The 27,563-nt window shown below is 39.0% G+C and overlaps 1 protein-coding gene across 1 annotated transcript in view; it reads right to left on the bottom strand.

Annotated features, from left to right (window-relative positions):
- Lcp1 (lymphocyte cytosolic protein 1) overlaps positions 1-27,563 on the bottom strand; it is a 49,310-nt gene that overhangs the window by 1,953 nt on the left and 19,794 nt on the right. Inside the window, exons 2-15 of the mRNA XM_048341356.1 lie at positions 21,557-21,644; positions 20,802-20,965; positions 20,501-20,630; positions 18,562-18,694; positions 17,221-17,302; positions 14,727-14,892; positions 12,390-12,532; positions 9,616-9,711; positions 6,975-7,170; positions 6,123-6,201; positions 5,451-5,565; positions 4,129-4,262; positions 2,207-2,330; positions 224-348 (exon numbers count right to left, since the gene is read on the bottom strand). Of these exons, the coding sequence (XP_048197313.1) occupies positions 224-348; positions 2,207-2,330; positions 4,129-4,262; positions 5,451-5,565; positions 6,123-6,201; positions 6,975-7,170; positions 9,616-9,711; positions 12,390-12,532; positions 14,727-14,892; positions 17,221-17,302; positions 18,562-18,694; positions 20,501-20,630; positions 20,802-20,965; positions 21,557-21,620 (1,751 nt within the window). The 5' untranslated portion in view covers positions 21,621-21,644. The remainder of the gene's footprint in view (positions 1-223; positions 349-2,206; positions 2,331-4,128; positions 4,263-5,450; positions 5,566-6,122; positions 6,202-6,974; positions 7,171-9,615; positions 9,712-12,389; positions 12,533-14,726; positions 14,893-17,220; positions 17,303-18,561; positions 18,695-20,500; positions 20,631-20,801; positions 20,966-21,556; positions 21,645-27,563) is intronic.

Raw genomic sequence — 27,563 nt, forward strand, 5'->3', positions numbered from 1 at the left:
CATGCTGGTCATCAACATCTTCCCATCCATGCAGACAAATCTTGGCTCAACAAAGTTTCCAATCAAAGCATCAGTCTTGCTGTCTAGGCTCATGGGTATGTTCAGATGTAATGTTTATTGTGAGAAATATCCTCAGTTCCTGTCACTTTTTGTTTCTATGCTACTAGCTTTCTCTCGTGCTACATACATAGTGTGCCAGAAAAAGTCTGAAAACTGAACATACTTTGCATTGTTGAGTTTCTCCTCATCATTCAAGTCTTCTGTCTTCAGAAGGTCATAGTTAATGGAACCTGGTTGAATGGCATCAATGAGATCGAGGACTGGCAGACTTGTACTAATCTTCGGGTCCTACATAAAGAGAAAGGAAAACTTTTACTTCCATTCAGCTCAAGGCATGTGTGTGTGTATGCGCACTCACGCGCATGCATGCGTGTGTGCGTGTGCATGTGCGTGTGTGTGTGAGTCCAGGGGCTTGAGAATAGGATTCAGAAATACACTGTCTCATGCAGGGGAGCTATTCCATAGTAAGTGGTAAGCATAGAGAAGAAGTGGTATGTGACAGGAGTGACAATAGATGCTCTTTTCCCAGAAGAACTTGGGGAAAGAGAGCCTCTGCCACTGTGTGATTAAGTACAACTATCTCACATTTGCCAGGGCCTCATATATCACCTCACACCACCTTGGTTTATTTCTCTTGTCATCACAGCCATAAGGTGGAGAATTTGATCTTTTTTTCTTTAAGGAGGGAGGAACTGGAATGTTTTTCCTGATATGTGTGTGCGCGCGTGCACGCTCACCAGTACTAGGCTTGATCTCAGGACCTGGACACTGTCTCTTAGTTTTTCAGTGAAGGCTAGCACTCTACCACTTGAGCCATAGCTCCACTTCTGGATTGTGTTTGTGTGTGTGTGTGTGTGTGTGTGTGTGTGTGTGTGTGTGTGTGTGTGCTAAACTGGAGATAAGAGTCACAGACTTTCCTGCCTAGACTGGCTTTGAACCCTGATCCTCAGCTTCCTGGGTAGACTGGATTATAGGTGTTAGCCACCATTGCCCACACTCAATTATTTTTCTTAAAAAATACATATTTTTGTGCCAGCCCTTGAGGCTTGAACTCAGAGTCTAGGCATTATCCCTGAGCTTTTGTGCTCATGGCTAGCATTCTATCACTAGCTTACTTGAAGGTAAGAGTCCCATGGACTTTCCTCTCTGGGCTGGCTTTGAGCTGTGATCCTTTGATCTCAGTCTCCTGAGTAGCTGGGATTATAGGCATGAGCCACAGAAGATTGATCACTTGCCTTTACTAGCCCTTTCAGGACTCCTGTGAAAATACTTCCCTCCAGTCCTTACTTTTAAACTAGAAAATTGTACTACAGATGTATAGATATTATCATAATATGAAACAAGTACATGGGTACCTTCAGGAAGAAGCCAGCTAATGTGTGGGTTTAGAAGTTTAATACAAAATTATTTTTACCTATAAAAATGGGATTAGGATACAAGGTGTAATCAGGGACTATTTTTTCCCCTTCAGAAAATTACATGAGGGCTGGGGATATAGCCTAGTGGCAAGAGTGCCTGCCTCGGATACACGAAGCCCTAGGTTCGATTCCCCAGCACCACATATACAGAAAACGGCCAGAAGCGGCGCTGTGGCTCAAGTGGCAGAGTGCTAGCCTTGAGCGGGAAGAAGCCAGGGACAGTGCTCAGGCCCTGAGTCCAAGGCCCAGGACTGGCCCCCCCCCCCAAAAAAAAAAAATTACATGAGCCATCTTTAACCATTTTATATTTTGCCATTATATTCAAAATCTGAACTATGGAAGTGTATGCATTTTAAAAGTAATTATATTTTATGCTACTTTTAAAGAACAAGGCTTAAAATGATGTCTTACATATAGCAATTTTTTGTTGTTTAAATTAGTATTATGGGGCTGGATATAGCTCAGTGGTAAAGCACTTGTCAAGCAAGTGTGAGGCTTTGGGTTCAATCCCAGCCTTGAAAAAAAAAAAGTGGAAAAGGAAAAAAAACCTATTATGGAAGAAAGTAATGAAAAATTTGTCAGTGAACATTAAAACAATAATGAGCCATTTAAGGAAAATCTTTAGGGAGGAGGAGCCTGAAATGTATAACTCTGAAGGTTATTTAGCATATAACAAAAACAATAAAGACCAACATGCAGGCTTCTAAAGGGAAGAGTAAAACTTTTACCTTGAAGCTAGAAATGGAGGACCTTTTCTCTGCCTCCTTCAATGTTTCATTTACCCAGTTGACAATAATGTCATCGTTGACCTTCTGCCCACCACCGATTTCTTCAAGGATATTGAGTGTGTACCTGAAAAAAAAAATTAAGATCAATTTATTTTATTTTATTTATTTTATTTTATTTTTTTGGCAGTCCAGGGCCTTGGACTCAGGGCCTGAGCACTGTCCCTGGCTTATCTTTGCTCAAGGCTAGCACACTGCCACTTGAGCCAGAGCACCACTTCTGGCCGTTTTCTATATATGTGGTGCTGAGGAATCGAACCCAGGGCTTCATGTATACGAGTAAAGCACTCTTGCCACTAGGCCATATTCCCAGCCCCTAAGATCAATTTCTATAGAAGAGCTGCTGAAAAATTCAATAGGGTAAAACTAAATCTTTTCTTTTTAGAAGATGATCAAAATACCATTCATGACATTGGGGGGAACAAAGATTATATAACAACCTTAGCTCTTCTACTATCTTAAAAGACAAATGTATGGTGGTGAAGATGAACCATTAAGCACACCCTTCCTTCTAAGCAGGGTCTTTGTGGGGTGGGGTTGGGCAGCAAGAACAAGAAAAGAACCCTGAGGAAAGGAAAAGATACTTCCAGGCCTATAATCCTAGTTACTAAGGGGGCTGAGCTCTGGGGACCACCAGTTCAAAGCCAGCCCAGGCAGAAAAGGCCCTAACATTCTTATCACTAGTTAACCACTACAAAGCAAGAAGTGAAACCCTGGCTCAAATGGTAGAGTGCTAGCCTTGAGTGGTAAAAGCACTTGAGTGGTGGACAGCACCCAGGCACTAAATTCAAGCCACAGTATCAGCGCACGTGCACACACACACACACACACACACACACACACACACACACATTAACCATAGAAACAAATAGTTTTTGTTCATCTACACAAGCTGGAACCATTCACCAACAGACCTGAACTATTAGAAATAGTACAGATACAAGACAATTATTTTGGGTAGAAATCTAAATCCATACAAAATGAGAGAGAACACCAGAAGTATCAGATATGTAGGTGACATACAGCATGGTTTTCTTATCATTGTCAAATCCCTCCAAAAGGTAATTGACTGTAACTTCCTCAAATGAGTTAAAAGTACAAAGGTAGGAAAAGATATATCATGCTGACCACTACTAGAGGAAGCAGTAGTTGGCTATATTAATACAGAAAGGAATAAATTTCAGAGAAAAGAATCTTACCAGGCAGTAAAGGTCACTCTATCATGATACAAGTAGGAGATTAATCAAGATAAAATAATCACCTAAAATATTTTTGAATGTAACAATGTAGTTTTCACAACACCTGGCATAAAAACTATTAGAACTATAAAGAAAAAGATGAAATGTTAAAAAAAATATTGATAGAAGTCAGGCCCTGGTGGCTCACACCTATAATCCTAGTTATTCAGCAGGCTGAAATCTGAGGATCGCAGTTCAAATCCAGCCAAGGCAAGAAAGTCTATGAGCCCCTTATCTCCAACAAACTACTCAGAAAAAGTCAGAAGTGGCACTGTGGCTCAAGTGATAGAGTGCTAACCTTGAGCAACAGAAGCTCGAGTCAATGCCCAGGACCTGAGTTCAAACCCCAAGACTGGTTAAAAAAAATAGATAGGTAGGTAGATAGATAGATAGATAGATAGATAGATAGATAGATAGATAGATAGATAGATAGATAGATAAATAGATAGATAGACAGATAAAGAAAGAAACAGAAATAAATTACATTTATAGTAGGAAAGCAAAATGTCCTTAGATACTAAGTTTAGTTTAAAACACAGCTTTACAGAATTACATCACATTCCTAAAAATGATATATTTCTATGTCAATTAACCATCAGCAGTAGTCAATCCTGGGAGCTGTGTTACCTTCTCATCAGCTGCCAAATCAAGGCCAAGGTGAGGGTACGGTTGCCTTCATTGAGATCTTGCCCGCCAATGCCAACGAGGGAAAATTTAGCTTGCTTCTTCCCCAGTTCCACTGCATAGTTACAATTCTCTAGCTATGAGGGAGGCCGAAGGAAAAATGTTTAATGTCATTATCTCAATTATGATAAATACCTGCTAAAATAATAGCAAGTAAAGATACAGAATGAAATACATAAGGTCACCCTGGATAATCTTTGTAATCTCCACTCCTTCTTGTAATTCTAAGATTCTGAGTTAGAACATTTTCCAATCAAAAATATCCAAATTACTCTTTTATTTTTGGTGCCAGTAATGGGTGGGACTTGAACTCAGGACCTAGGCACTGTCCCTTAGCTTTTTCTGCTCAAGGCTGTCACTCTGCAACTTGAGCTATAGGCTCCACTCTCAGCTTTGTAGTGGTTACTTAGAGATAAGGGTCTCTCAGACATTCCTGTTTAGGTTGGCTTCAAACCACAATCCTTAGGTCTCAGCCTCCTGAGTAGGATAAGAGGTGAGAGCCAACAAGTACCCAGCTTCCTAGTGCACCCTTAAAACTAGGACAAGTTCATTATTAAGAACATTTTCATGCAATACACAGTCAATAGAGAGCCATCCTCAGTTATCTGCAATATTGCTAAAATAGCTGAATTCATGGAGACAGATGTGAACATTGTGTATTCTCCATTGTACAAATACAAAGTGGATAGATGTGGAAGGCAGATAGCCCTATGGCCACTCATGGATCACTAAGAATCACACCAACAAGAAACAGTGAGGTACAAGAAATGTATCCAATGCCTAACGTATGAAACTGTAACCTCTCTGTACATCAGTTTGACAATAAAAATTTTAAAAAAAAAAGAAACAGTGAGGAAAGCTGTACCAAGCTGGTTGTTACAAAACAATGTTCCCACTATGTTGACAGCAGACAAACTGTACCAGCCAAGCTGTCAGTACAAAGCTTTAATTCTTTGAAAAATTAGAACAAAGAGCCTGCTGGGGTGTGGGAGAACCCTGTAGCTCTGCTTGCTCTAATTATCTTAATTAGAATTTTTACATGCTAGTGTTTAAAGACACCCAACATGGAATTGTAAGTAAGCAATCAACAGAAATAATGGACTCACTTAAATAAACCTACTCAGGTTTCTGAAGGCTCTACTGTAATTTAATCCCTGGATAAACATTACTTATCTAAATTTGGCTGTCTGATAAAGTATTTGAAAAGAACTCTTGCAAGCAATGACATCATTGCCTCACAGAACATCAGAGCAGTTATTATATACCTTCTTCATATTACCCCCCAGTTTGGGGTACGGGGGTTTGTTTACTCGGTTCCAGTCCACAGGGACTTTAATCTTTTCATAGAGCTGGAAGATGACCAGGGCATCCGATAAGTCACTGAACAAAACAAACACAAAAGAATTCTCACAGAGCCAACATTTTTTTTCATGTCCTACAACGCACCAGGCACTTCCTTAGATATTTAGCAACATTCACAAGAACCCTGAAATTTTCATCAGAGCAGTTCCATCTCTAGAGATGCAGAAACCAGACTCAGAGAAATTAGGGACCTGGGCTTTCCCCAGATGTGCCTAGCTCCTCCCCTTCAGAGGACATACACTCTTCCAGGAAGAAGGAACATGGCTTTAACAAATGGCATAGGAGACATTTGACTGCAAAGGCAACACCCTTTTGTGAGATGACCTTGAGAAGACCATAGGCTTGCTGCACAAAGTAGTCATTCTGCTGAGGTATGAATTTTGTATTAATCACACAATGAAGCTGGCACACAGAGGTGGGCTTCTCAGCTGAACATCCAACATCTGCCAGTCAATGTGATCCCCTCCCCCACAAAGAAACACATACTCTGAGAGTAGAATGCACACCACAGCCATATTTGAAATCCTATAGCTCTTTGTGTCTCCTATCAGGGATGGGGTCCCAGGTATTCTCACCTGTACAAATGATTGACTCGAGGATTAACGCCCAGGGAATTCATCCAGTTCCTAAATGTCCGTTCTTCCCGTGTCTCACCTAGGTTAATAAAGACTGGTTATCTTTAGCCCTTCTATTACTTTAGCAGGTCTTATGTTGGACCTGTATCCAACATGCATTTCCAGCCCCAGAAAAACATATAGAAGGGCTCAACCCACACCTGACATCTGAACCTTCTTGCTTTGGTGACATTTACTTAATATTGGTTTTGAATTTTTTAATAGAACTAGTTCATGATGAAAATGAGAATAAGTGAACATCTGTGACCATTTTAGCTATGGAAGCTGACTACAGCTATCTGTCATTTGTCCCATCTTATAGCATAATCCTACAAAATACAAGCATCAGGAAACTGGTCTGTGCATTAGTAATCCAAACCAAAGAAGCAAAAATAAAATAGAAAAACTTAGTAAGCACATCCCTGTACAAATTAAAATGTTACTTTAGACAGCGTGTGGTGGGGATTTCTTGTCTCTAGGAATTAATATCATCTATTGTGGACATAAATTAGGTTTCTTGGATCATAGGATTTATTTTGTCTCAATAATTAAATGTATTGTCTACATGAAACCATTTAATTCTGATAATAGATAGGGCCAGTGTATAATGGTTGTGATATAATTATATTTGATTATTCCTTGTGGCTGCAGTTGCCTTAATTTATTTATTTATTCTCTTTTATGTATCACTGAATAGATGGCTCTTTGCATGCGGGAGGGGGTTGCATATGCTTAGGGGTGATTTGGGGTTGTCATTCAATCAGAATTGTGATTGTTTTTTCAGAACAACTTAAGCAACTGGTTTACAGTTACCTTCAAGGGCTCCCCAGTCAATGTCCTGGTTCTCTGGTTTGTGCAAAGCAGGATATTTGTTAAAGAGGTTGGCAACGAATGCCAAATTCAACTTGGGGTTCCCTCGGACGACGTCTGTGGCTGTGACAAACTGCCGGCAGCCCAGCCTCTCAGCCTGCTGCAACATGCATTCTGCCCTCTGGATGTCATCCTTCTCCTGCAATGAAAAGGACTTCCAGGGTTAGGTCTTGGCTCTCCAGCCATGTGTGAACACGTATAATTTGAGAAAGGAACAGGAGTCTCACTGAGATGCTTGGAATTTAATAGATATTGATTAGCAGAACATTATCACATACCTTCAGAAGGTTCTGTAAGTCAGAAAGCCATAAGTAAAAGTAGCCTTTGAATTTAAATAGTTAAGACTCCTTATACAGAACTCAAAGATGAATGGTTGGTGGCCCTGCTTTTAATGCAATTCAGTAGATTCTGAGATCTTATCACTTACATTGATCTGAATCCTTTTTGTCCACTAAGTATGCCTAAGTACGCGCGCGTGCGCGTGTGCACACGCACACATACACATACATACACACACACAAACACACACACAGGCTTGAACTCAGGGCCTCACTGTCCTTCAGCTTTTTCACTCAAGGCTGCCATTTCTGACTTTTTGCCAGTTAACTGAAGATGAGTATCCCACAAACTTGCCTCACCAGGTTGGCTTTGAACTATGATCCTTAGATCTCAGCTTCCTGGGTAGCTAGGATTACAGGAGTGAGCCACCAATACCTGGCTATCATATCTTTACATGGATTTTAGGGGATTTTTCTCTGTTGAAAAGATTATTTAGGGCTAAATGCCTACAATCCTGGGATCGTGGGAGACAGATATAAGGATCATGATTCAAGGCTAGCCCTCAGCAAAAGGCTCAAGATCCTTTGTAGAAAATAACTGAAGTTAGACTGGAGTCATGGCTCAAGTGGTAGAGCACCAGTTAAGCAAGAGTGCAAGGTTCTGAGCTCAAGTCCCAGTATTGGCATGCTTATACACAAATACACACACATATATACACACATACAGAACTAAAGCCTAAAAGAGTTAGGCATAACTTAAATGGTAGAGCACCACCTGGCTCATAAGCATAAGGCCCCAAACTCAAACCACAGTATTATTTTTTAAAATTATTTTATAGTAATAATTTATATTCCATTTTCTAACTCATAAAAGTTATTTACAACTGCCAATAAGAATATCTGATTGGTGTAACTATTTTTCCCACCATGAGTTAGTGTACTTGTAACCTAAACAAAATTAGTGCCAGTGAGTTAACCCTACATATTGTTAGAAATTTATAATAACATAGCTCAAATTATTCTAGAGAACCACAGTCATTTGTAAGCAGACTTTTATAATAAGAGTTAAATGTAGATATTGCTGAAATGTGACTTTTGCCAAGTCTATGAAATAACTGACTTTCAGAAAATAAAACTTTAAACTAGAACAACTGCCTTATGTTGATGCCTAACTATATTTCATGAGTTTCACCTATTATTGACTTTTACATTATTTCTCATTCAGGAATATGTTGACTTCATTACTGATTCATTGGATTTTGTGTGTGTTTGTGTGTGTGTGTGTCTGTCTATCTGTCTGTCTGTCATCTGTCTGTCTGTCTGTCTCTCTGTCCTGAAGCTTGAACTCAGGGCCTGGGCACTGTCCACTAGCTTTTGTACTTAAGGCTGGCTCTTTACCTCTTTAGCCACAGCTCTACTTCTGGCTTTTTGGTGGTTAATTGGAGAAAAGATTATCACAGACATTCTTGCCTAACCTGGTTTCAAACTGAGATCTTGAGATTTCAGCCTCTTGAGTAGCCAGGATTATACCAAGCCACCAGTACCCAGCATTGTTTCATTTATTGAAATGAGACACACAAATGCACAAAGTCAAGGCCAGTATTAATAGTGGTAGTTACACTAAAGAATATGCTCCTGATTTGGTCATGGCTCAAAGGGTAATGTATGGAAATATTGCATCTAACAGATTCAATTATACCATGATTATGTACCAATTAAAAATAAAATGAAATAAATAAAAATAATATAAATACAAGAAAACTCTTAACATTTGTTTGTGGATGCCAGTACTAGGGCTTCAACTCAAGGCCTGATCACTGTTTCTTAGTTTTTTCACTCAAGACTGGCATTCTACCACTTGAGCCACAGTTTTGGTTCTGGTTTTCTGGTGGTTAATCACAAATCAGAGTCTCACCAACTTTCCTGCAAGGGCTGGCTTTGAACTCCCATCATCAGCTCTCAAGCCTTCTGAGTAGTTAGAATTACAGGTGTGAGCCACTGGTGTCTGGCTAAGAAATCCTGAAGTTTTAGCATTCAGACTAAGGTTGGTGTTATAGGAGCTATGAAATGAGGATGTACCTAGAATTGCCTAGCATGGTATATGATATTTAACTAGGATTCATTTTTTTTTAAGTTTTGTTTCTAGATTCTGTTTTTCCATAGTTCTCGAAGACCGTAACAGTGCTCAACATTTAAAGACAAATTTAAGCAGAACTCTAGAGTAAAGGTCATAGGCAATCATGGAATGACTAACACAAAGGCAGTAGCTCCAGGTTCACTACATACAAGTTAGGGCATGGTCTTACCCTCAGTCCTGACATGTCAATCACAATAGCAGGAATACCTTCTTCATCTCCTTTTGGAGCCACCTGATCAAGCAGGTGGTAATAAGCTTTTGAGTCCTGTGAAAAAAATGAAGAAATTACAATTTTGAAACATTGCCATTTATTACATATTTAGCACAACCATAATTTCCTAAGAACACATATTTTACTTATTACTCCACTGTCATTCCAGAATGTAATTTAAAAAACAAGGCTTAGAAATACTAAGTTGAACATTTTATTTGTCTGGTTGAAATAGAATATTTGATTTTTTGGCCTGTCCTGGGGCTTGGACTCAGGGCCTGAGCACTGTCCCTGGCTTCTTTTTGCTCAAGGCTAGCACTCTGCCACTTGAGCCACAGCGCCACTTCTGGCCATTTTCTGTATATGTGGTGCTGGGGAATTAAACCCAGGGCCTCATGTATATGAGGCAAGCACTCTTGCCACTAGGCCATATCCCCAGACCTTGATTTTCTTTTTAAAGGAATTTAACAAATAAAAATGCAAGTCATATACAAAAGGCAACCCAAAGAGGCAAATATTATTCTCTTGTCCATTGGGGAGAAAAAAAATCATCTCATTTATAAGCATTAAATTGTATACAGAAAAACATATATGCCTGTATATTGCTGTAGAAGTTAGTCAGCTAAGGCTTCATTTTTTTAAAAAAAAAAAGTGACAGAAAAAGGAAGCAGAAGTTTAAAACAGAGTTTAAAAATACATTTAAATGGACAATCAGCAAAATAAATGGAAAAGATTTCAAAGACAGAAAGTTGAAGTGTTAACAGTCTTTTTGTAAAAGGAAAAATATGATGACAAGTACATGTAAAGTTTCTCTAGAAACTAGAAATATACTAAGTTCAGTTATAATCAATTGGCTATAGGCATTGCATTCTCGTTTTGATTCAGAATAGGCTTATTGATAACAAGAATTCTCAAAACTGGTCGTTAAAATTCAAATTTATTCTTAGTCAATGAAAACATACAGAATGTCAAGTAATTTATTTAAAGATTTTTTAAAATCATTTTAGTTTCTTTTCAAGATTGAAAATCAGCGCTGTTGCTTTGCTTTTTAAACTCTGTAGGATGTAGGCTGACAAGATGTATGCTTATCACTTTTGATATTAGAAAGAAGAGAATGAGAGAATTTGAGTCATTGATGTTGCAAAGGGAGGAACAGGTCTCTTTCTGTGTGTCTGTGTCTGTGTCTGTCTCTGTCTCTTTACTCTCTCTGTCTCTTTCTCATTTCTGTCTCCCCACCTCTCTTCTCTCTCTTTCCTTCTTATTGTATCTACAGCTATGTTGAAAGTTTCACTCTGGTATGAGGTACCATATCAGAAATCTCCTGTTTACTACAGGTTACATTTTGTTTCTAGTTTTGCTAATAGTCATTTCATCTCACTTGACCCTAATAATCCTTTTCTACTCACTCTGTCTAGTATGGATGTTCTTTGATGATTTTATGTGATTGAAAAATATCCTCAGTCAGTGTTAGCTACTCACACATATACCTGAAGCCCAGCCCTTGCCTAAGCCCTGGAACAGGTATACTCACTGTGTACACACTCAGCTAGCATGTTCCTGTCATGGACACACTGCCCAAGGCACCCAAATGGATAATGACTCTAAAAACCTTGCCTTTTCATGTTAAGACATCAAACTGATGTATGGCTGAGATCAAACAACCTAATTTTGGCTAAAAAGCTCAACAATTGCTGGGTTTGACTGTTGGTACATAGGCAGTTGCTGTTCTGCTTCCACTAAACTTCATTTTGGTAGGTGCTGCTTGAAGAATGTTGAAAAACCAATGGAAGTTGGGTATTAAGAAAATGGAATTTAGTTGAGGTTCTAAGAAATGGAGGCTGCTCCACCTAGAAGTGTCACTTTGTGCTGGCAGACTCTGAGTTCTAAACACCTCTGGGCCCATGCAGTGCAGCAACTGGAAGCTGTTACTCCATTTGAAGCCCTATGGACTCTTGGCAAATCACATGACCATTTCCCTGGATGGAGTTTCCTTCATCTTGAAGAAAGTGGAGCCTGAAGCATTTTCCTTCTAAGCATCTCCACATCTTACTTGGTTTTATGGGGGTTGCTTTCTGACCTTCCTTAACTGCCCCTTAAGGGCTTTCTACCTTGGTACATTTCCCCATGACACAGAACTCTTCATATACTTGAAAACCACAGTGATTGCTTCTCCAGCCTTTCCCCTTATGGAGCTCCTTAGCTCCATTTCCTTATCTTAGGGCTTCTTATAAGGATAAGTCAATCAATGAACTTATAATGGAGCTGCATCAATGCCTGGCCTGTAGCAGACATCATGTTTGCTGTTATTAGTGTAATTAGGAGCATCATCTTCACTTAGGTTTTCGAAGGGCACTGCACTAGATGTGCCCATTTGCATAACCGAAATGGACATTCTATGCATACTCTTTTTCACCTTAAAGGAAACTTATCTCCTTTGTATCATCTCATTTACTCTCTTTTGTCCCTCTGCTTCCTACTACTGAAACTCTAAGTGAGATTTGTCACCCTGCCCTTTGATACTGAGCCAGTACTCACTCTGGGTGGATGATAATGTGTGTGGCTTGAAAGGAAAGCAGCAGATGGATTTTTGAGCACAGTGAAGAGCTCCAAACAAGACCAGACTATGCCTAGAGCTGCTGAAAACATGAGGCTCAGTATCTGCCTTTTCTCTATGAACATCAATATAATTGCACTGTAGCAAGTTAGTGGAATTCAAAGCCATTCCCTCCTACCTTGATGTCAGTGCTGAAGTTGCTAATTTTGTTGCAGCCTGCATTTTCCAGGTGGTAATTAGCCCATCTCAACAGGAGTTCTTCCGGGGAGAGCTTCATCAAATCCTCCAGGCTCTCCCCTTCTCTCAAAAGAGCAATCAGAGCTGAAGAAGCACAACAAATAAACAAAAATAAACACAGGGTTTTTGCAGGGTGGGGATGTTCATTATAGCATTCATGAAGCCCTGTTAGAAAGTTAGTGACAGCATCTCTCTGGGATACATTTCTTGCAGACTTTCCCATGGAATAAATACTTGATTATTATTTCTTTTTAAAAATTTTTCTTATTTATTGTCAAAGTGATGTACAGAGAGGTTACAGTTTCATATGCTGGGCCTTGGGTGATTATTATTTCTTAAAAGGAGGTTCAGTCCGTACTGGTGCTCACACCTGTAATCCTAGCTACTCAGGAGGCTGAGCTCTAAGGATCGAGGATTGAAGCCAGTGCAGGTAGGAAGGTCCAAGAGACTCTAATTTCCAATAAACTACTAGAAAAAGCCAAAGTGGTAGAGCACTAGCCTTGAGCAGAAAAGCTCAGTGACAGCATACAGGCCTTGAGTTCAGGCCTCACAACTGCCCCACACACAGAGAGAAAAAGGAGGTTCACACTATTGTGAACTCTCGGTTTTTAGATGGAGAAGACAAGGTATCTAAAACATCTCAGTGGTAGGCCTATGGCCACTAAGGCATGGCCAAGAAAATAACCAAGGCTATTGGCTCAAAATCCTCTGCTGGTTCTAGCAAGCCACTTTTCATGAAGTGACAACACTTTTCCTTCCAAGCGATTGATTTTGTAATAATGACCATCTTCTCTTCTCTAGTCCCATGGATATTTTATATTGTAAATGCTTACCTGCATAATTATAGCAACTCAATAATGTAATCAACTCTCTTCATTTCCCCAGATGGATATTTTTTTTTCTTGCTCAGTTAAAAGGTTTAAATTTAGCTGATTTGAATTTGCAAATCAATATTCTTTTGCATGAGTTTAAGATTCCCATTTTCCTGCCCTCCCCTACTTCTTTTCATTGTTTAGTACATTGGTTTTCAAGTGATAGCTCAGGATTCTGCATTGGTTATTGCATCTTCTATGTATAAATTTAAAAAGATGTGTAACTGAAGATTAGAATTGGGAAACAGATTTCATATTGGGAAGATCTGTACCTAAAAGCTGAAAGGTAACATTGTCTGTTACATATCAAGGTCTATTACTTCTTGTTTTGTTTTGGCAGGCCAGGGGCTTGAACTATGGGCTAGAGCTCTGACCCTGAGCTTCTTTTGCTCAAAGGCTAGCACTCTATCACTTGAGCCACAGCACCACTTACTGATTTTTCTCAGTAACTTTTTAGAGATAAGAGTCTCGTGGACTTTGCTGCCTGGGCTGGCTTTGAATTGTCTCCTGAGTAGCTAGGACTACAGGTGTGAGCCATGGGTGTTTGGCTAGTACTTTTAGCTATGCAACCAGTCCATTGTTGTTTAAATGACAAGAGAAGATTGAATAAAATTTACAGCTGCATGTTTAGTTCTGAATTTTGAAACCTTAAATGTAATTCTCTACAGTCTTTCTCTAATTTTTACATTTACTGTATAGATTTAAGGCATATCACATAATGTTTTCATATAATTATCATGATATACACATAAGGTGACTACTACATCCAGCAGGTTAACACCCCAATATCTCATAAAATTACTTTTATTTCTCCCTTACTGTTGGTAGTAAGAGAACCGAAAATCTGCTTTTCTTTTTCAAATTGCCAGTATATAATACAATATTACTAATCATAGTCTTCATTGCTGTACTGTATGTCTTTAGTCTCATTTGTCCTACATGAATTCAACTTTGTACCCTTTGGCTTACATCTTCCTCCCTAGTCCTGATAAGTAGTCTTGGTCTCTGTAGTCTTGACAGATCCAAATTTCTCCTAATCTAGTACAGATACAGATGTGAATGTGACTTGCTTCACAAAATACAAAACTATAGCTAGTTTTATTTGTCATAAAGTATCCAAGCAAGGTGAGTTTTGAGAAAAGCTCTTGAGGTTGAAGTCCCAGACAGTTAGACTGAGCTGTAGACTCTAAACAAGCATTATTATTTGTTTGTGGTCTTAAAAAGCTTTTGTTCTGTCATTTGTCTAAACTCTGGTAGGACAGATAGTGTTAGGTTGAAACCACAGATTCAATCTAACTGAGCAGTCCTATACACTTTAGAATTCCTGACCTCTTCCTCCTCCAGCCCCCAACACAGACATTAATAGAAAGCCATGCCACTTCTCACATCTGGAACTTTGCGCTTACCTTCATTCCTGCTGAGTTCAATGTCAGCGAACAACCCAATCTTGATGACTTGCCACAGAAGCCCCAGGACCAGATAAGGCTTTCCCTCCTTCAGGTCCTCAGCTCCTATGTTAACTACATGGCACCCAATGGCTGAGGCAGAGTTCAGAGCCAAGTTCAAATTTTCCTAAGGGAGAAAAAGGAAGCAAGCATGGTTCTCATTCTACAGGTGCCAAATGATTACTGTTGGTATACTGACAGTTTCTTTCTTGAATGTCCACAGGCCTAGAGGCATAGTCTTCTCTTGGTATAACTCCGAGAAAGAACAGTGATTCATAATGAGACAAAAAGCTAGTAATCTAGATAGTGAGCTTACACAATGGGCTGCTCAATCAAACCAGACCTTGCATAGAAGGCCAGTGCTGGACAACAGGTAATTAATGAGTCTTTTCCCTGTGTCCCACATGTCGCCGTGGTTCTGTGCTGAGGCCCACACTCAGTATGTTAGCCTGGAATGAAAAGGCAGCTAGGAGGGAGAAGTCATTGTCCTGTTACTGGCCGTCATTAAGGAGACAATCAGTAGTGTCAGTTAAGATCATAAGAAAGTAGAAGATAAATATCTTTTGACTTGTACATTGAGTACTATGGAATGGGAAAAATTCAGATCAAGTTCATGGGGGAAAAAGATGCAGGAGTTTAAATACAATTCCTTAAGTATTCATTATAACTAGGGTGCTTGAGATTGTATGTTCCTACGACTAACCATTCATATAGTAAAACTCACAGTGTGAGCAGTCAAAAATGAATCTCAAATCTATATACTATTCTTAAATCCATAAAGACGAAGATATCATTATCAGTTACGTGTAGAACATGTGTGTGTGGGGGGGGGTTTCTTGTGCCAGTAGTGGGGCTTCAATTCAGGATCTTAGTGTGTCCCTTAGGTTATATACTTAAGTCTAGTGCTCTACCACTTGAGTCACAGCTCTACTTCTGGCTTTTTAAGTGGTTAATTGGGATAAAATTCTCATGAACTTTCCTGCCAGTCTGGCTTTAAATGGTAATTGTCAGAGCTCAGCCTCCTGAGTAACTATTATGAATCACCAGTGCCCAGCTTAGAAAGCTTTTTTTTTTATTAAGGAAAATTTAAAACCAAAACAAAGGCCATCAGAAAATTAGCACTCTTAACTTATCATTCAAAGAATGAAAAGATTGAGCAAGGCACCTCTGGTGCATATCTATAAGCCTCACCACTTAAGAGACTTAGATACCAATGATTACGGTTTGAAGCCAGCCTAGGCAGGGAAAAAAAAAATAGTGCGAGACACCATCTCCACAATAACCAGCAAAAAATAGGGCTAGAGGCAGGGCTAAAGTGGTAGAGCCCCAGCTGACAAAGCAAGCCAAGCAAGTTCGAAGGTCTGAATTCAAAACCCTTGTATTGTCAGAAAGAAAAATTGTTGCTTTTACTTATGGTGAATTATAAATAAATTTAACATTAAGTACATTTTTATATGCTTGATCATTGTTCTCAATTTGGTAGCCATTTCTATTTTAAAAGTCCACAGGGTCACTTATATCCAAATAGGAGGTACTGTATTATTCATGATCAAAGATTTAAGACATGGTTTCTGAGCAAGCACATGACAAGGATGATAAAATATTGGGACATAAGAAGATAGAAATATGGTTTATTTTATGCTGGCTTTATTCCAATTAATCAACAAATTGAAAGAATAAAAGCAAGTTCTATTAATTAAGCTCCTGGCTGCCAGAGCACTTCCCGTTCTCCCCTCTCCCTCATTTCTTAGAAAGGTATCTTTTCAGCTAAATGCTCTGCCTTTGGCATCAACTCAAAGAAAAATTGCCAGGAAGTTAGAGTTGAAACTTCAGCCAATGTGGATTTTATGCCTAAGTCGCAAAAACAAAATATAATCTTCCAACTATGACTACCCCACCAACATCCTTACTTAATTATAAAACAAGATAGAAATGTGTCTTTCTGTCCCCATCAGTTAGGACAAATCCCCAGCCCAAAGCATAGGTTTGGGAAATCATGTTAGAACTCTGATTAAAAAGCTGATTCCGCAGCAGTGAAGGTATCCATTCATTTCAAGCCAGCCGCAGGTTAAAAATAATGGTGGGGAGGCCAGGCAGCCATGGCTCACACTGTAATCCTAGCTATTTAGGGGCCTGCAATCTGAGGACCATGGTTTAAAGCCAGTCTGGGGCAGGAAATTTTGTGAGACTCTGGTTTATTTCCAATTAAACATCAAAAATCCAGAATTGGAGATATGGGTCAAGTGGTAGATTTCTAATCTTGAGCCAAAAAAGCTAAGGAATAGCTTGTAGGCCCTGAGTTTTGGTGCAGGGAGAAAAAGAGAGAGGGAAAAAAAGAAGGAAAGAAGAAAGAAGGGAAATGAAGGGAAAGGAAGGGAGGAAGGGAGGGAGGGAGGGAGGGAGGGAAGGATGGAGGGAAGGAGGGAGGGAGGGAGGAAGAGATTATGAGAATTACCTGAATGGTGAAAGGCGTAAGCTTCTTTTTGTTGATTGTTCGTTCATCAATGGTGTCTGGCACTGACAGATTGATCATTTTACTGAAAGAGAACGAATGAAATTAAAGAAAGCAGCCTCCTGAGTAACAGATCTCAGAAACACTGAATCTGAATTCTAGCAACATCATGAGTGAACACATATGTCGGCAACATAATTTATGCACCCAGGGTGTACATATAAAATCAAGAATTCTACTTTGGATAGATGTAAACTATCCACGGGGAAGGTTAATACCTTTGAAGCTATCCTAATAAAGTAAGGTAAGCAATGAGAATACTAATCCTTTCAATTCACCCAAAATAGTGCAGAATTGCCCTAGATCACCAAACCTACCCCTCTCCTCCCCACACACACTGGGTACTTCTATTTTCTTAGCCATGACACTTGTTTTCACTATAGAAAATATTATTGCTACATTTCTGAGGTTATATAATATCATTATATAATATTTATTTCTATTGGCAAGTGATTAATACTTCTATCACATAATAACTCTATTTTCTGCTGCTGGTATTGGAGTTCATTACTCAGCTAGCACTCTAGCACATGCACATGACCCAATACCTCCAGCCCTGCTTTGGAGATGGAGTCTCATGGACTTTTCTGCCTAGGCTGGCTTTGGATCATGTTCCCAGGCATGAGCCATGGATCCCCAGCCATGTCTCTGAATGTCATAACTGGTGGGGCCAGAAGAATACAATCTAGCGTTCAACTACAGCAAAGCTATTAAGAACTGCAGAGGCATTTTCAGAAACACCATTCTGAACTGACTGGCACTGTGTTCAGAGATCTGCTTTTCCAGGTATCCTTCATTATTTGAGTTATGGGTTAGTGTGTGACACTCATCAGTCCTTCTGCGTAAGGACTATGGCTGGCATTGGGTTATTGCTATTATCCTGCTGACATTCTCAAGTGCATCTGCTCTTCTCCTTTTTCATGGTAGGCCATGCTCAGATGAAGCAAAGTAGTGCATGTTCCAAATGTCATTGCTCTTGACCTTGTACTACTGCATGTCTATCGATGCTTTCACTCTTCTTTATATACACCCTTCCTCTTCATCTTTATTTCATCTTTATATACACCCTTCCTCTTCATCTAAGCAGTAGCAATGTTATATTTTTCATTATAAATTGCTTCTGAAATTGGTTTGATTCCCTGGGCCCAGCTAAGTGAAAGTCCAAAAAAGCATTCTCAGAACAGCTGAGCACCAAAGGTAGTTAGCCTAGGATAAACACACTTCATTGTTGACATTGCAGAAAATGGGCAGTTCCTTGGAAATCCATAAGAAATTTCTATTTACCAAAGGACAATACCATCCCCAACAGCATTAAAGAGATCATTGGTGTTCGGGTTCATTGGGACGACATGCTGACAGTCAGGGTCGTTTTCCAGTGCTTTGTTTATCCAGTTGACAAAAGCGTATTTTTCCTCCTCTGCAAATAAATGATTAAAATGACTTATGTGCAAGGAGAAAATGGGATAGGACAACATTACCCACATGGGTCTCAGATTTTCATGTATACACATATATGTTTATATCTAAGTAACAAAAATAATTAAAAGAACAAGCTATAATTAAAAAAAAACATGATCCAATGTTTACAGGATAAAAGGTATAGTTCTATTTATAGACCTGCTGTTTGAAATATTAGATGACAATGGAAAATTCTTCCCATACTCCTGAATTTCTTTATGTAAGTATAATGAAACTGTCACAAAATTAAATAACTTGTGATATAATCTTTCTCTCCTCTATAAAACTGCTATAGGTTGATTTTTAAAAGTTGTATTAAGCCAGGCACCCATGGCTCAAACCTTAATCCTAGTTACTCAGGAGGCTGAGATCTGAAGATTGTGGTTCAAGCCCAGCCTGGGCAGAAAACTCTATGAAACTCTTAAACTCCAGTTAACCACCAAAAAGCTTGAAGTGGAGCTGTTATTTACATGGTAGAATGTCAGCTTTGAGTGAAAAAAACTAAAAACCAAGTCCCTAAGGCCCTGAGTTTCAAGCCCCAGTACCAACACCAGCACACACACACACACACACACACACACACACACACACACACACACACACATACTATTTTTTTTTAATTTGAAGTTGTAGTAAAACTTCAAGTTATGCCTTGTTACCCTAGCCATGCTTTCAAAATTGTGTGTCACTGACAATAAGTATCTTTCATAAGATTTCTGAGATTTAGGACAAACAACAAAATGCATGTATGTTGTGCTTAGAAGGAATTGACTTTGGGGGGGAAAAAACCTGCACAGCAAATCAATATCTTACAGATGTATAACACACACTTCATATAGCAAAAGCGATAAAAGTTCCTATACTTAAAAATAAAAGGCTAAATTCTGTCTTACCAACTACAAGTAGTATTTAACTATGAGTTTACTTTTAAGGTTAACTAATGTAAAGGACTTGGTTTGGGAAATGTTAGATACTTTTACTGTTGGGACTGTTAGAATTTTCCATTAAGACAAATATCAGCTTTCAGAATAAATATATGTCTTTTTCCCAAATCAATGAAGATATGATATTTTTTAACCACTAAGCAGGCATTAAAAATAATCATTACATTGAAGACAAGAGCTCACTCAAGTAGCTAATTTTGTCCATAGATTCATACAGGAATTTTGGTAGCCTTTAAACTGTTATTTTTTTTTTTAACACAGATAAGATCACTTGGTATCAAACCCTATCTAGAGCTAGGATAGCTCCTATATTATATACAGGAGCTGGCCCACTTACACACAAGAAAAGAGATGGCAGTTCATAAAGTTGTGTTTACTTCTATCTTCAATTTTTATACCTCAAGGTTTTGTTTTCCTTTTTGTGCCAGTCCTGGGCTTGAACTCGGCCTGGGCGCTGTCCCTGAGCTTCTTTTGCTGAAGGCTAACTCTGTACCACTTGAGCCACAGCTCTACTTCCAGCTCTTTGGTAGTTAATTAGAGATAAGAACCTCATGGAGATGTACAGAATGGTTAAAGTTACATCTGTAACTTAGTGAATAAATTTCTTGTCAAACGTGAAAAAAAAAAAAGAACCTCATGGACTTTCCTTTGGGCTGTAATCCTCAGATCTCAGCCTCCTGAATAGCTATGATTACAGGCATGAGCCACCATGGCCCAACTTGACCCACTCAGGTTTTGAGTACAGTACCTAGCCCTCCCACACATTTCCTTCTTCTCAAACCATTGGATCTCTCATCTTCCCACCTATTAGTACAACCTACCTGAGTAGGAATGTTGGGTGTCAACACTAGACTGCTCTGAGGTACCACCGATTGCACAAATCCCTTCCTTTTTATTGATCGCTTTTCGAAAGGTCTTGGCAACCTCTGTGCTTTTTAGGCCATGGAAAACCTGCACAAAGAGAAAATAAATTTTTAGAAATTCTAATCAGTGTTCCAGAAAACAAAGAAAAAGTATAAATGATGAAGTAAAGAGGGTAGGAACACTTTTCTTGGTATTTTTTTTCACTGATAAATGTTCCAAGTTTCAAATGTATCACCTAGGATTCTGCATGAGACTCACCTTGATGAACTCATCAAAGCTGATCTTCCCATCTTGGTTAAGATCCCCCGTAGCCATCAGGTCTTCTGTTATTTCTCTTACTCTGTACCCAGGCAGAGGCAAGCACGCAGCCTTGAATAAGTCATTCAACTCATTGAAGCTGATATACCCATTGCCATCAGTATCTGTAATGCAAACAATATGACACTTCAAGATAATTCAAGTACCACTTTCAGAAAGGTGAGAAAAGACCAAATAGGAAGTGAGGAACTAGGGGTATTGATCCTTCAAGGATTTAGGCTTGACTCTGAAGGAGTGGGAAAAAAAAATCTCAGAAGTGGCCTATTGTTATTGGGTAAGGGTGCTAGCCTCACCCAACCTTCATAGTAACAGAGTCCTAATGTCAAAGAAGAGAAAAGGAATCTGAAATAGCTCTTTCAAAGCTATTAAACTATTAAGTACATCGCAGGCCTTGTGATAAAGTGTAAGAAAGTATGCCATGTATTAAAGGAAAGCAACTGAAAGCAGACAAGATATAAAAGACGAGTCTTGAAGACCATCTTTAGGAGAAAGCTACAGGGGAGAAAGAATTCACATTCCACGTTGGTATAAAGAAGTACTTTTGTCAAACTTATCTGTGAAATGTAAGTTCTCTCAGTACCTGTAGCCAATCCACTAACTTCCTTCTACTGTTGCTATTTTGATTATGCTGCCATTTCATTGAATCTGACCTGAAGCTACTCAATAAATAACTGTGAGGCCTGAGGTTTACTCACCAACTTTGGCAAAAGCCTCTTGGAGCTCCAACATTTCCTCATCAGACACTGATCCTCTAGCCATCTTTTTCTGCGTTAGGTAACAGATCTGGAGAGGAGAGAAGAGAAGAATGACTTTTGTGCAGCTTCATTCTTAAAGTACTGAATTTAGAAGCAAGTCTCACATATACAAAGCAGAAATGATCTTTCATCTATGGCTTACAATCATTTTTTAGAATAAAATGTAGTCAGAAATAGCCCTTTCCTCAACCTTTTCAATAGTGGTTTCCAAGGACATCTTTTTGCCATCTTCCCCCTCCCTAATTCATAGGTGGATTTTCCTCATATCAAGAGATAGGGTTGCCAGTTAGCATGGCCTATACTCTGAACTCAGGCAACAACAAATGCTGGAGGGGGTGCGGGGAAAGAGGAACCCTTCTCCATTGTTGGTGGGAGTGCAAATTAGTACAACCACTTTGGAGAACAGTATGGAGGTTTCTCAAAAAGCTCAATATAGGGCTAGGGATATGGCCTAGTGGCAAAAGAGCTTGCCTCGTATATATGAGGCCCTGGGTTCAATTCCCCAGCACCACATATACAGAAAATGGCCAGAAGTGGCGCTGTGGCTCAAGTGGCAGAGTGCTAGCCTTGAGCAAAAAAAAAAAAAAAGAAGCCAGGGACAGTGCTCAGGCCCTGAGTTCAAGGCCCAGGACTGGCCAAAAAAAAAAAAAGCTCAATATAGACCTACCCTATGACCCAGCCATACCACTCCTAGGCATCTATCCTAAACAGCAAACCCCAAGATATCAAAAAGACATTTGCACTTCCATGTTTATCACGGCACAATTCACAACAGCCAAAATATAGAAACAACCCAGATGCCCCTCCACAGACAAATGGATCCAAAAAATATGGTACTTATACACAATGGAATACTACATAGCGATTAGGAATGGTGAAATATTGTTATTCGCAGGGAAATGGTCAGAACTCGAACAAATAATGTTGAGCGAGACAAGCCTAGAACACAAAGGGGCATGATCTCCCTGATATATGACTGTCAACAAAGGGAGACAGAGAGACAGTAGAGACAAAGTCTGTGAAACCAAAAACTGCTTGTCAAGTAGTATTCCCCACAGGATTGGGGCAGCGACCCAACAGTATGTAACTAAAACCAAACAACTACTCAACATATAAAGGTCAAAAATTGACCTCTCAGGGGAATACAATAGCTCAAAAGCTATGTATGTACGTTCATATAAGACTACTGTCGACATATTGTCTAATATAGAGATTACATTTAAAGCCCTAGGCGAACCTTCTTGGGCGTGGCCACGTGGCTACTGGATATGTTCTTGATACATTGTATATTGTATATATGTCTACCTGACCTAGAGAAGGGATAGAAAAACAGGGCGTAAGATATCACAAGAAATGTACACACTGCCTTACTATGTAACTGTACCCTTTTTGCACAACACCTTGTCAAAAAATTTGTATTCAATTAATAAATAAATTAAATTAAAAAAAGAGGGTTGATGTGGTTGTACCTGCACTATCTCTGTATCTTATCTGAGTACAGTGGAAACCGTGTATACAGGTATTAGAACTAGGAAACTGAAAGGGACTACCAAAATCGAGAGACACAGGGTAAAAAAGACAAACGAGTACAAAAGCAATACTTGCAAAACTGTTTAGTGTAAATCTACTGAACAGAAAGGGAAAGGGGAAGGGGGGAGGGGGGAGTGAGGTAGGAGGTAACAAACAGTACAAGAAATGTATCCAACGTCTAATGTATGAAACTGTAACCGCTCTGTATATCAGTTTAACAATAAAAATTTAAAAAAATTTTTTAAAGAGATAGGGTGGAATCGGAGTGCTTAACTTGAGTATGTCCATTATTAGGATACTCCCTCTTGATACCCAACTGCCATGTTGTGCAATATCCAGGCCACATTAAGAAACCAAAGAAGGAGAGAATTTGTGGTGCTCTAGTTAAGTCTCTGCTGAGCTTCAGGTGATAGTCGGCTTTCAATTTCTGGACACCCAGTTAGGCAAATACGGCTTTTCAGGCTCATTTGAACTCCCAGATGACTACAAGTGCTAGACAGTATCATAAGAAATAGAAGAATTTCCCAGTTGAGCTCAGCCAATCAGTAGCAGTGGAGGTGAGGAGGTAAGAGAGAAAGAGAGAGAGAGAAGTATTAAGATCTACATTTTGGAGTCGTTCGTAACATAGCAGTATACTCCTAAACCCTTAATTTTTACACAAATGCTTTAAAAAAATACCCTCATGCCTATTTAAATTTACTGGTTGGCAGATGCTCCATGAATAAGATCTAAGTATTTTTCCATGAAAGTAGAATAATATTTGTTAAAATTGTTTTACAAAGGAGAAGAAAAGAGTAATTGAAGAAATGAATTTTTATTATATGAATCTATGAAAATATCACAGGAAACAACTTTGTCCAATTCTTACATAATAGTAAGAATTGATTGGAAAAAGAAAATTGATTGGAATAATAAAAGACTGGTTGGAAAAATACTTAAAAAGTAAATTGGCCAACCCATGTTGAAATACATGTTATAAACTCAAAGAAAGTTAGTCAAAGTTCCCTATGTATGTAGGGATGGAGGAAATGTAGCTGGCCTTCTAGTAATTTCTGTGTGACAGTCTGAGCAAAGTTACAATCTTAGTGAGAAATATGCTAGTGCTTGAGCAATTTCTTGGTTCTGGTACTTTATTTCTGCCCTCTAGTGGGCAGAAAGAGCATGAACTAGAAAATGGATTATGTTCTTTCTCCTTGTCCCTCATTAGTCTTGGCACCAATCCAGTTTGTGTCACATTGAAGTTGAAGCTGGCTCTAGATTTCCACTTGGGGGAGGTTGGTGATAAATTGAGTGGGAGGGTAGATGAGGGATATTCTTAAGTGCAATTATATTTTGAACCTTTAATAAAATGATCACTCCTTAAAATGTTTTAAATTTGGAATAGGATGTTTAAAATCTTTTTTTTCATGATTTCATACCATTATATAGAGTTATACTTATTATTTTTTCCAGGAAGTACTTGGGTTTCAATACATGGCTCTGTACTTACTAGGAAGGCACTCTTTCACTTGAACAAGAGCCCAGTCCATCAACAGTTTCAAACTTTAGTTTCTGCCCAGGCAACTCTTGTTAACAGTGACCTTTATATATAAATAAAAGTAAACAAGTAGCTGGGTGCTAGTGGCTAATGCCTGTAATCCTAGTTACTCAGGAGGCTGAGATCTGATGATTGAGGTTCAAAGCTAGCTCAGGCAGGAAAGCTCTGAGACTTATCTCCAATTAACTACCAAAGAGCTGAATGTGGAGTTGTGGCTCAAGTGGTAAAGTGCTAGCCTTAAGCAAAAAGGCTCAGGACAGTGCCAAGTTAAAGCCCCAGAACAGGCATACACACAGACACACAGACACATACATACATACACATACACACACACACACACACACACACACACACACACAGTAAACAAATAATCAGCACCACAAAGAAGTAAACATTGAAATAACAACCCTGAGAATCTTTGGTTGAAAATCATAGCGTCATGTCTCCTTGTCACTTGATTCATTTATTAGAACTCTGAGGAACATGCTTTGAACAGTTACAGAATTATATTATTGTATTTCAGTTCATTTAAAATTCCACTTTAAACACAATCTTCTTCATGCAATACAAAAATCCTTAAGAGACAGATAGTATCTATCTGTCCTCCCTTCCTTTCTTCTTCCCTTCCTCCTCTCTTCCTTCCATTCCTCCTTTCTTCTTCTTTTCTTTTTCCCTTCTCTCCTTTCTCTAATTTCCTTCCATCTTTCCTTCCTTCCTTTCAACAATGTCTTTTTCCAAACATAGTTTCAGCCCAAGTTACAAAGATATATCCAAACCTAAAGGTGAAATCAATGAAATAATGCAACTGGTGAGGAAGAAGTGAGCATTGATGATAAGAGATGAAGACAGAGGAAATTTAATACTTCAGCAGACATCTGCATGTTTTGCTGGAAATAGGCTGAAAAATTAAACCCTTGTTCTCTAGAGCTAACACAAAAATAGAATCATCAGCTGTATAATTCACCCTGTCTATAGGTGATAAACCAACTTTAATTTTCTTATCATGGCAGAACAGAGATCTGATAACTAAATCCTCACTGGGCTTGTGAAAAGAAGAGGTTGTTTGTGAGATGCAGGAAATACAATAGTTTGTGTCTTTTCTAATGTCCCACAATATCAGCTGATAGAATACATTATGCATGAGTGAATTATACATTACACAGAATATATTCACAGTTCCTTTTCAGTCCGGAAGCCTGAACTCAAGGCTTGGGCATTGTCCCTGAGCTTTATCTGCTCAAGGCTAGCACTCTCTACCAACTTGATCCACAAATCCACTTCTAGCTTTTGGGGTGGTTAATTGGAACTAAGAGTCTCATGGACTCTCCTGCCCATACTGGCTTTGAACTGCAAGCCTCAGATCTCAGCCTCCTGAGTAGCTAGGATTACAGGCATGAGCCACCAGGGCCCAATTTACAGTTCCATTTTATAGGCCAGGAAACAGAAGTCCACAGAAGCTAAAATACATTTCTCAGATCCCACAGCTAGGTAGAGGGGCAGTGGAGACTCCAGCTCTCAAGTCTCTCCTCCTCTCCCATCTGTCTATGCAGGCTCCACACCTTCTGATTCTGACTAGTATCCAATCATTCATTAAATTACTCATTACATTTCTATAATCTTGAAAGATTGTAGAAGATTTACAAGCTACTCACGAGCCTGTCTAGACATGCCAGCTGAAGAGAGTATGTTTTCTTTTGTGTTACCAAATTAAGACTTCTGTTGAGAGATCAACATAGAACTTTGCATACTTGATGAGTCCTGTGACTAGCTTGATTGGGCTCTCCTTTATACCAACACTTCCCTGTGTGCATTCACACCAGGTCTTGTCACACTGCAGCCGGAATGAGGTCAGAACTGGTCTAGGGCTCAACAGCTAGATGGCTCTTAGGGTCTTAACACCTTTTGGTTCATGTGTGCTTGTGATTTTTGTGAGATAAATTCGCATATTTAACACACTAGTTTATGAATGTCTACTTTTAAACGGAGCCCTGTTCTTCATTTCAACAGTACTGGCCAAGTCAGTAATCCTGAAGCAATGTGAAAGGTAAGGACAAACAGGATCCAAACCCAGCTCCAATCCTTGGCAGAAGAGTGTCAGATTTTATAGGACTTTTAAAAGACTACTAAGGAACATAAGTACTGGCAGGAATAAGGGTCTGTTTTGAGTGTCAAAATCAGAGCCAAGAAAGAAACAAAAGTATTATAGTATTGGATAAGAACAAATGTTAAAACAAATCTACAGATCATTGTATAATGAAAAAGTAGAACATTTTAGTATAAAAATTGAAGGACCCACAGAAGTAAAAAAAAAATACTGAAAAGGAAAAAGGAGGCTACTTTATGTAATTTTTATTTTGTTGGTTTGTTGTTGCTTTTTGTTCATTTATTTTGATGCCAGTACTAAGGCTTGAACTCAGGGCCTGGGCATTGTCCCTTAGTTTTTTCTAGTCAAGACTCATGCTCTACCTCTTGAGCCATGGCTTTGCTTCTGCTTTGCTTAATTGGAGATAAGAGTCTTACCCTCTCCTGCCCAGATTGGCTTTGAACTGTGATCTTCACAGATGTCAGCTTCCTGCGTAACTAGAATTGCAGGTGTGAGACACCAGCACCCAGCCTTATTTGGGAATTTTTGAGACAGTAGTCCTAAATAGTTCAGACTGGCTTTGAACTTTCTATCCTCCTGTTTCTACTTCCTAAGTGCTGGGATTACATACAACCTTGACTGTACCTGCCTTTAAAACCACATGATTTTTAAGATAGGACATGTAAGTACCTAAAACTTTTCTAAGAGATTTGTAAGTTGGGAAAATCAACACAAAGAAGCCAAATAGTAAGAAAACATGCAAAAAATTTTAAAGTATAAAATTCCCCAGTGATTTC

This window comes from Perognathus longimembris, chromosome 3 (assembly GCF_023159225.1).
Source record: "Perognathus longimembris pacificus isolate PPM17 chromosome 3, ASM2315922v1, whole genome shotgun sequence".
NCBI lineage: Eukaryota > Metazoa > Chordata > Mammalia > Rodentia > Heteromyidae > Perognathus > Perognathus longimembris.